The 11,078-nt window shown below is 26.9% G+C and overlaps 1 protein-coding gene across 1 annotated transcript; it reads left to right on the top strand.

Moving 5' to 3' along the window:
* Positions 1-8,586: 8,586 nt before the first annotated feature.
* Positions 8,587-10,855, top strand: LOC101515486 (isoleucine N-monooxygenase 1-like). Its single transcript, XM_004509375.4, has 2 exons — positions 8,587-9,590; positions 10,068-10,855. The coding sequence occupies exons 1-2, from the start codon at positions 8,625-8,627 to the stop codon at positions 10,698-10,700; spliced, it is 1,599 nt and encodes a 532-aa protein (XP_004509432.1). The 5' UTR covers positions 8,587-8,624; the 3' UTR covers positions 10,701-10,855.
* Positions 10,856-11,078: the final 223 nt, after the last annotated feature.

The raw sequence follows: 11,078 nt of genomic DNA on the forward strand, positions 1-11,078 counted from the left end.
TAATAATAATAATAATAATAATAATAATAATAATAATAATAATAATAATAATAATAATAATAATAATAATAATAATAATAATAATAATAATAATAATAATAAACTAGATGTGAGTCTGATTACTGCTATGGTGGAGAGATGTAGATCAGAAACTCACATGTTTCATCATCTAGTAGGTGAGTGCACACTAACTTTGGAAGATGTATACTACATTCTAGGATTAAATGTTTCTGCTTTTTCTGTTAGCTGTTTAAATTTTGTGATCGTTAAAGAAGTTTGTCAAAATTACTTAGGAGCTATCCCACCTGAGGGAGCAAAGGTAATTCTATTAAATTAAAGTGGTTCAATGATATGTTTGACGATGATGGTGAAGATGTATCATTATTAGAAAAACAAACATATTGTCGAGCATACATCATACGTATGATCGGAGGGTTATTGATGTCTGACAAATCCAACAACCGTGTACATTTAAAATATCTTTCACTATTAGGAGATTTAAATAAAACATCCCAGTATAGTTGGGGTTCAGTCGTTTTAGCTACACTATATAGAGAACTACGTCTTGCAACGAAACCTGATGCAATGTCTATGAGAGGATGTGCGTTGTTGTTGCAAAATTGGGCATAATATCGTTTGTCTTGTGTCGCTCCAGAACCACCCAATGCATGGATATTTCCACTTGCACAAAGGTAACTATTGCAAATAAATTATATATATATATTTTTTAAAACCAACTGCTTATTATATTACTACTTTTTTTTCATAATATATTCGACATATTTACCTTTGGTGGTCTAAATATCGGTAAAGTTTCTCATAACGACATAAAAGGATACCGAAAAACAATTGATCACATGATGGTTAAGGAAGTAATATATTCATTTCTATTTATTTGAACTTTTTAAATATATTTTTTTTATACTTGTTATAATTACTTTAACAATTTTTTTTAAACACCAGTTCTATTGGAGACCTTATCTCAAGTTCCAACATGAAGTTTCAGAAGAAGAGATTGTCAATTGAACTGCATGTACCTATCAGCATTATTATCATATTATTGAAAAACATCATATAAATAGAATCACACTTCAGTTCAGCTTCCATCAATAAATACCACAACCACCAGAGGACATGAAAATGTACCATGAGGTCGACATGAGACATGTGGTGGATGATAATTGGAACTAGGTTTGGAGGGAAGAAATTAAACATTGGAACAAGCGTCACAATTACGTGTTCCAAAGTAAGATCATAGAAGGTGTTTTATGCCATAACACATAATATATGATTTGGTTTAGGCAACACACCAAATTATTAATATATGTCGAACAATATCTCTGTGATCCTCGTTTGCAACCACCGTCATATCCTTATGTGCAGTCGAACTTCCAATCAATCCCACAACAACAAAACATAGCACACAACCATCTCTATCATCACCTCACCTACATGTCCCTACAGAAGTTTCATGTTATGATCCACCACTGACTCAGTATTACGTTCCGCTGGTGCCAGAAATACCAATAGCCGATTATCCAACATAAAGTGAGATTTTCTATAATTTTTTTGAAACTCAGTACACAACTAATGAGTCGGCTTATGCTGTGTTTGATTCTATGTATAATCCTCAGTCTCAAAATTATATGGAAGCAGGTGGTAGTGGTTCTAATCCACCTACATGTGGACTGAAAGTCATTTAGGTGGACATTAATAATATAAATTTGATGTTTTTTTCTCTAGATATTTTTGTTAGTTAATTTCATATATTTTGTTTCATGTTATTAATATATTTTTTTTCTTCTTTTTTAATGTATTTTCTTTGAAATTTATAATATAACTTACTATTTTTAATTTTAATTAATTTTAATTATAATCATTTTTAATAATAATAATAGTTTATTATAATTATTATTTATTATTATAGTTATTATTCATTATTGTATTATTTATTATTATTATTATTATTATTATTATTATTATTTATTAATTTAATTATTTTTAATTTATTAAATAAATAATAACAATTATTAAAATAATATAATAATTATTAAAACAGAAAAAGAAAAAAAATCACTCCTAGATTTAGTTGGAGGCTAGTGACCTCCAACGAAGTCTAAAAAAATTTCTTTCTTCAGTTGGTCGCACCTTGGGCCAGCGACCTCCTACTAACTCCTAAAAAGTAGGGCAGTCGTAATACTAATTGGGAGTGGGATATTTTGGTGTAAAAAAAAAAGATATATAAAAAAAATCCACTTCCTTAAGCCATTTTTTTAAAAAAAGTCATTCTTTTTTCAAATAAAAAAATTTATATATACATATAATTAATATAATTCATAAAAATACATAAGCACAAATTTTAAATTACATAGATTGACTAGAGTTGCATGTAACATTTGAACAATGTTTTCTAGTATGATTAGTTAACCGACATAGTCCGCATTTTCTTGGCACTTTATCATTTTTTTTTGACGATACACCTCGTTATCACTTTTTCATTCCGCTGGATAACATGTTTGTTAGTAATATATGCATAAGAAGAAATAAAATAATATAAATAAATTAACGGTTTAATCTATTACATCGTTAACGGTCATGTGATCAATTTTAATCGATATCGAGCCATATGATAACGAGGTGTATCGCCAAATTTCATATTATTTTTTAATATGAAAAAGTGAAGTTAATTGAAAAAGTGCCAATACAATGCGGACTATGTCGATTAACTGATCATACTCGAAAACATTGTCTAAATATTATAGACAACTCTAGTCAATTTATGTAATTTAAAATTTATATTTTTGAATTATATATATATATATATATATATATATAATTTCTTTTTAATTTAAAAAAAATTGAACTTTTTTTTTTGAAAAATGGCTTAAGGAAGCCGCCTTTGCAAACGCGGACTTTCTTAAGGAAGTCGTCATTGCGAACGCGAGCTTTCTTAAGAATGTCGCCATTTGCAAAGGCGATTTTGTAAGAGAGAAAAAAAATGGTATTTTTTTTAGAAATGAGAGTAGATTAATAATTTTTTTATTTAGAAAATGGGTTATTGAAAAAAAAAAAGCCCTAATTTAAAAATAGTTTTTATAACTTAACCAAATTAAGGTAGTTTAATTTTTATATCATCAACACTCCTAATTGTATTCCCTGTAAACATTACCCCACTAACTGATTTTCCTTCAACCGGAACACATTCCATTGTTAAAGGATATTTGACATCAAGTTCTTCTAAACCCACATGGGGCACACCCTACCTGGATTTCATCTTTGATCTTTCGCAGGTAGCATGCCCCACTCAGGTCTCCATGCGCAAAAATGTTTGCCATACAATAAACAACACTCGGATGTGTATAAGACAACTGAAAAATTGTTATTGAAAAGAAAAAAATATTATAGTTATCTAATGTTAAATTTTCATATTTTAAAATGAATTAGTAAAGTATTAATATGGGTAGATTTAGAAAAAGAATAAAAGATGCATGAATAATTTGCATAAATACATATATTTAAGGAAACAAATTTCTTAATAAAAGCTTATAATTAGGAATATAGGGTAGTTTTACAAGTACTAACTTTACTATACAATGTCTTTAAAGACCTTAAATGTCTAACCACCTATATTTGAAAAATCTAACCTATAACAGATATTAGTGGTAAGAATATCATTTCATCTCGTACCTTCGAGTATTTCCTTAGATTAATTATGATTTTGACGAGGAAATTTTATATTGATTGTGTATAAATTATTTTAAAAATTTAAATTCCATTTTGATAGAAGAAACACTCATATTTTAGAGTTCTCAAAATTTCGAGATTCAATATAGTATCCCACCCTGCATAGATTATGGACCGAACCTGCTTTTTAGGCACATATTAGCAATATCCTTATAACAATAACAATAACAATAACAATAACAATAACAATAACAATAACAATAACAATAATAATAATAATAATAATAATAATAATAATAATAATAATAATAATAATAGTCTATCTAATTTTTTACGCACTCATTCCAGATTATTATTGATTGAGTTTAAATATACTTTTAATCTATTTATTTTGTTCATAATTAACTTTCAATTCTTCTATTTCTAAAACTGAGATTTTAGTCTCTTGTTTACAACTTGTGAATTTTATTGGTCCTTTTTTTTTATTTTTTTTATTTTATGATGTGGTGTAATCATTAACGACTAATAGTAATGTAGCACAATTAAATTAGATAAAATAAAATCGTATTTAACATTTTTATTTTTTTGTTTACAATCTTTACTTATTGAATTAATATAAAAATGCATTTGTAAATTGTGAAGCTTTATCAAAGAAAAATAAAATAATGAAATAGATATTGATTAATGGTATATATTCATTTTGTCTAATATAATTGCACCACATTATTAATGAACATCCAATATTATAAAAGATTAAGGGATCTTAAAATCTCAAAAGTTATAAAATATATATAGTGAACAAAAACCTGATTTACAATATAAGATAACTAAAAATTAATTTTGAGTAAAAAAGAAATACTAAAAGTGCATTAAGGCTATTAATTATGATATTAAAAAACTTAGGTTAATATGTTATTAGTGAGGGGAATGTCGGTGTCATGCAAGTATATGTTATTTTTCATTTGTGATGAATACTATATACTCCTTCAATCTCATTAATTATTTTTATTTCTCTTAATTTTCATAGTTTTTTATTTTTTTAATTTTGATCGAAAATGTATATCATAAACACGGTGGATTATGGGATGTGCAAGCAACATATGATCCCAATTGATGAGGGGGATGAATTTCTCTTTTGTTAAATATATTTTTAATTTATATAAAATTATGACTTTTTAAGTTTAATTTATAAAAAGAATTTGTCACTTTTAATCTTTATTTTAATTTTTATAAGGATTATTTTAAGAATTAAAAATAATTGTTTACAAAAAAAACTTTTTAAGTTAAGGACTAAAATTAATAAAAAAAATTAAGAACTAAAAAATTGAGATTTTTTTATAGGAACTAAAATTTATTTTACTTTTTTTTAATTATTAAAATTTCATTTTTTTTTAATTCAGGATTCACTTCTTAAGATTAGAACATACAACCTCCAAAATATTTAAGACGACCTTGATCATACATATAAAATATTGCTCAAATAAAAAATCATTTGATATGTTATTAAAATATATAAAAATTAACATCGTATGTACTTTTATTGAACACCGTCAATATTCATACATTTTAATAACATATCAAATGATTTTAAATATGTGTAAAATTTACTGTCTGATCTATATGAATCATAGAGATAATTTATTGTCTGATCGAAAATTTGTAAAATAATTTTCTATAAAATGATTTTCTATAAAATGATTTCTAATTTACTCATATGACACAAACTTTCGATCTAATAATTTTTTTTTGAAAAAATAATTAAAAATAAAGAAAATAGAGATAATTGAGAGATATTAAAAGAAACTTACATAAAAAAACATACATAAAGAAAATACAAAATATATATATATATATATATATATATATATATATATATATTCATATAGATAGATAGTATAATTAATGGATAAACTTTTTTGTGTGGTTATTACTAATTTATCCATTATATATCACTACAACATTTATTGTTTTAACAACAGATAAAAAGTTGCCTAAAATTCTTTTAGTTTTTTTGACAGTGGCCAATATATTTTTTGCTTTCTCAAATGAAAATGGGACATTTTTTAATTGACATTTGACATTACTTTTGCAACAATGGATACCTATCCCCTTAGCTATATTTGAGAACATTTTAAACTATTACCTTATTTTTTTTAACTAAAAGTTACATTTATCAATTGATGTTTAAATTTAACACTAATTAGTAAAATTGCAGGCAATAATTAATTGGTCATCCCACCAACAAAAAGTTAATTTAATAATAATAATACATATTTAAAAATATATTTTAAAAAAAAGAAAAAATAAATCATAATGGGTTAATATATTGCATGTTACTAAAACATCCTTTACATATATATACATTATTTGATTTTTGATTTTTGATTTTTTTATTGTTTTTTTGTTTTTATTATATATTTATTTTAAAATTAGTGTGTATGTAATTTAGTAATAATATATGAAATGGAATCTGTGAGGTAGAAAAAAAAAAATCCCAGTGTGAACACAAGTTGCACTAAGAAAAATTATATACAATTAAAATGATAATCTGCGGCGATTTTCAATAGCCATGATATGATATTTGTAACGGTTTTTTCAAATGTGGTAGATTTGTGTGTCGCCAGATGTTTGGCAAAAATTCCAACTACCTAAAAATTTGCGACGGTTATAAACCGTATCGAAATAAAATTTGCAGCATTCTAACCATCGCCAAACAGCTTTTTTTTTTGTTCCCAAGGTCTTGCGACGATTTATAATAACCTCCATGTACTTTTTGCGACGGTTTCTTTTATTTTGCACTTTCATTAATTTAATTTTGATAGTTTAAGAAATAATAATTTATCTTAAATGAAAATGAAAGATATTCATAAATATAATTCATATAATTAAAATATACTGATATATAATTATAAATGACAAAGTATCATTCATATAATCTATTTAAAAGTAATAACAATTATAGATTTAATTTAATTAAAATAATAAATAAAATAGTTTAAACATTCAAAATCAAAATATTTGTAGAGTAATTAAATATATAAAACAACTACATAAAACTTAAAAATTCATTAAAATATTTAAGTAGTTCTTAGTGATGTTACTTCGTAATTCTTAGGCCGATATAGATTCAGAATATTTTTAGGATTCTAATTGTGCTATATATCTAAAAAATCATTTTAAAAATTGCTAAGACAAATAAATGTCTAACAACCTATACTTGAAAAATTTAACATATATATAACACGTATAACTGATATCGGTGATAAATATGTCATTACATCTCGCACATGCAGGCATCTGTCTAGATTAACAATGACAAGAAAATTTCATATTAATTGTATGCAGAATATTTTTGAAATTAAAAGTCACTTGCGAATACCAAGCATTAATATTTTCTACACACCTGTTTAAATAGTAAAAAATATGTAGCTATATATATTAAATATAACTTTTTAATTTTACTTTATATATATATATATATTTCCCCCACACATTTCAGATGTGGGTTTATTGAAGCAGAGTGGGGAGGAGATGGCAAAAACTTCCCTAACCCACTATATTACCATATCTAACTCAATTGGTAGTTGTAAAAACATTGTTAAACAAAGGCTCGAGTTCAAACTCAGGATTTATTTATTCTCTACATTTAAAGCGTGTGAGTTTAGTAATTAGGCTAATTATTTAAAGAAAAGAATTTATAGATTATTGATAATATATTTTATTTATAGATAAATATACTTTAATTGAGAGAATACTAAAATATCTTGTTAAAACTGAATGACACGACCTTAGAATTTTGATTGACCTAACACAAATCCATAAAGCTAACTTTTTAGTGAATAGTATCCACTACTTATAAATTATTTATCAGACTATACCTCGTTAAATATGAGACTCATCACACCTCCCCTCTCACTCATGATTGGATATATGGGCGTAACCCGAGTGGTCTGATAGCGATGACCTGATAACAAGTGACTCAATAGTTTTTAGATAGACACTTATACCATTTTAAATTTTGAATTGAACTTAACACAACTTTACTTAACCAATTTATAAGATAAAGACTATCCACCACTTATAAACATTTTATTAGATCTAATCTCATTTAATGTAAAACTCTTAACTGATATGAAAAAAAAAAATACATTCAAGCAACAGTTAGATTACCAAAGTTATAACAAGTGACTCAATAGTTTTTAGATAGACACTTATACCATTTTAAATTTTGAATTGAACTTAACACAACTTTACTTAACCAATTTATAAGATAAAGACTATCCACCACTTATAAACATTTTATTAGATCTAATCTCATTTAATGTAAAACTCTTAACTGATATGAAAAAAAAAAATACATTCAAGCAACAGTTAGATTACCAAAGTTATTATTTTCATAAAATAAATTATTATTATATCTCCTTCATTTTATATCTTTTGTAATGTAATACTTTTCAATGCAATTTGTAATAACAAAATCTATTTGTAACAAAGTATACATATCTAAAATTATTCCAAGTATCCAAAGTATTAAAATAAAAGCTTATTTTCTATTTATATAAGTAGGGACTAGTTAACGTATGTACATCAGTACATGTCCACACAATCAACCTAACTTTTAAAACAAAAGCTACCTTTTGCAAAACAAAAAAAAAAAACTAAAAGCATTTACATTTACCTTCCATTTAATAACTTTATATTTTAATATAAAATTAGTTCAATCACCAATTAATTGATCTTAACAATGGCGTCACAAATTAAAAATGTTATAATTGATGTATTATATATAAGTTTAAAATTTTGATGAAATAAATCAAATTTTTAAATATTATTTTCGTATATATTTGATTCTAGAGTGAATAGTATATAAATAAACAACATACTAAACTTATAATTTATCAATTTCCCTTGAATTTTGAATCACATAACAAAGTCTCACGATGGAATTTTCTATTGTCTCTCATCAATTGTCACAAACATTATTTTGGTCACTCATACCAATGTTATTTATCTTAACACTCCTCATCAAAATCTTCCTCAAACTAAATCATCAGAAAACTCGTATATCTAAAAAGTTTACACTCCCTCCAGGTCCCAAACCTTGGCCTATAGTTGGTAACATTCCTGAGATGTTGGCAAATAGGCCTACAAATAGATGGATACAAAAGATTATGAATGACCTCAACACAGAAATTGCATGCATCCGTTTAGGTAACATTCATGTCATTCTAGTCAGCAGTCCTCAAATTGCACGTGAGTTTTTTATAAAACAAGATGCAATTTTTGCTTCAAGACCCATTAGTTGGTCCAACGAGTACATTGGTGGATTTATGACCACAGCACTCAGCCCATTTGGAGATCAATGGAAAAAAATGAAGAAAATAATTAGCAATGAAATAGTTTCCCCTTTAAGGCATCAATGGCTTCATGACAAAAGAGTGAAAGAAGCTGATAATCTAGTACGTTATGTTTACAATCAATGCAAAAAAAATGGTGGCCTTGTGAATGTGAGGGATGTGGCACGACAATATTCAGGGAATGTCATTAGGAGGTTGATTTTCAATATAAGGTACTTTGGAAATGGTAATGAAGATGGTGGTCCTGGTTTAATGGAAATAGAATATGTAGAAGCAGTTTTCACTGTGTTAGAGTGCCTTTTTGCTTTCTCTGTTTCTGATTTCATGCCATGCTTAATAGGCCTTGACTTGGATGGACATAAAAAGAAAATTAAGAAAGCTTGTAAGACCATGAAGAAATATCATGACCCCATCATTGAGGAAAGAATTCAACAATGGAAGAATGGGAAAAAGATAAAGAAAGAAGACCTTCTTGATGTTCTCATCTCACTCAAAGATGCACACAACAATTCCCTTTTAACTCAACATGAAATTGAGTCTAATGTTTTGGTATACATATCTTACTCTTCTTACCCTCGTCTCCTTTTAACTAACTTGATTAAATAAAAATCGTATAGTCGTTACATATTATGTTTTTATAATTCAGGGATCAAATAAGAAAAAGATTGATAATGCGATTAAATGAACAGTTTAGTCTTTTATTAACGTGTTTTGTGTGAATTTATAATTTATTTAAATTTTTATTAAAAAAATATCGTCATACTATTTCGTAAATGTGTTTCTACAATCTAAAGTTTTGTTTTTGGATCTACTAACCTAGCTAGTGGCTAGATTCATACACCTTAATAGTATAGAAATAGGGAATCTTATATTCAAATCGAACCAGTGCATATTGATATCCTTGTAGTTATCAATTGAATTGTGCATACGAGATACAACCTAAGTCTTAATTGAGGAGTTAAGCTATTAAAAATTGACATTCGTATATTATTATCTTGAAAATGATTGTGGAGACAAATTTTACAGGATTGGACACTAGCAGCCATTGATAATCCATCAAATGCAGTCGAATGGGGACTTGCTGAAATGATAAATCAACCGGAGCTACTTAAAAAAGCCATAGAAGAATTAGACAGTGTAGTTGGAAAAGAAAGGTTGGTGCAAGAATACGATTTTCCCAAACTAAACTATGTGAAGGCTTGTGCCAAAGAAGCTTTTCGACTTCACCCGATTAGCGATTTCCTTATTCCCCATGTTGCGATGAAAGACACTGTGGTTGCTAATTACATTATCCCAAAAGATAGTCAAGTGATATTAAGGAGACAAGGAATTGGTCTAAACCCTAGAGTTTGGGAAGAACCACTCAAGTTCAAACCTGAAAGATATCTTAAAGAAAATGGTTCTAATTTGAGTTTGGCAGATACAAGTTTGGACACATTAATATTTAGCACAGGAAGGCGTGGGTGTTCAGGAATTCTGCTTGGAACTTCAATGACTATTATGCTATTTGCAAGGTTGCTCCATGGATTCACTTGGAGTGTGCCACCCAATCAATCTAGCATTGACCTCTCTGAATCTCATGGAGGAACTACCAAAGCTAAGCCACTTGTGGCATTGGCAAAGCCAAGGTTACTACCAGAGGCTTATCGCTTATATTAAATATATGTTTGAATTGGTGAGGGTTTGGTAGAATCATAGTGTGTCAATGTAACTTTTGTAAAATTAAATTATACTTTGAAACTTCAACAAAATCACAATGTCATCGTGATTTTTTCAAATTAATTTGATTCTAAAGATACAATAAGTCAGTGATCCCAAGAGTTCATGTTTAAAGGAGTACACTAAATTCTCACATGCATTGTTTGTTGTTTAGAGAGAGAGAGAGTAAAAAAAGCAAAACATAGATTAGAGATAACCAAATTAGAAAAGGGAGAAGTTAATTTTGTTAGGTGTGCAAATGAGAGAAGTTAATTTTGTTAGGTGTGCAAATGAGAGAAGTTAATTTTGTGGGCAATTTTTCTCACTGCCAAAATGCCA

This window comes from Cicer arietinum, chromosome 7 (assembly GCF_000331145.2).
Source record: "Cicer arietinum cultivar CDC Frontier isolate Library 1 chromosome 7, Cicar.CDCFrontier_v2.0, whole genome shotgun sequence".
Taxonomy (NCBI): Eukaryota; Viridiplantae; Streptophyta; class Magnoliopsida; order Fabales; family Fabaceae; genus Cicer; species Cicer arietinum.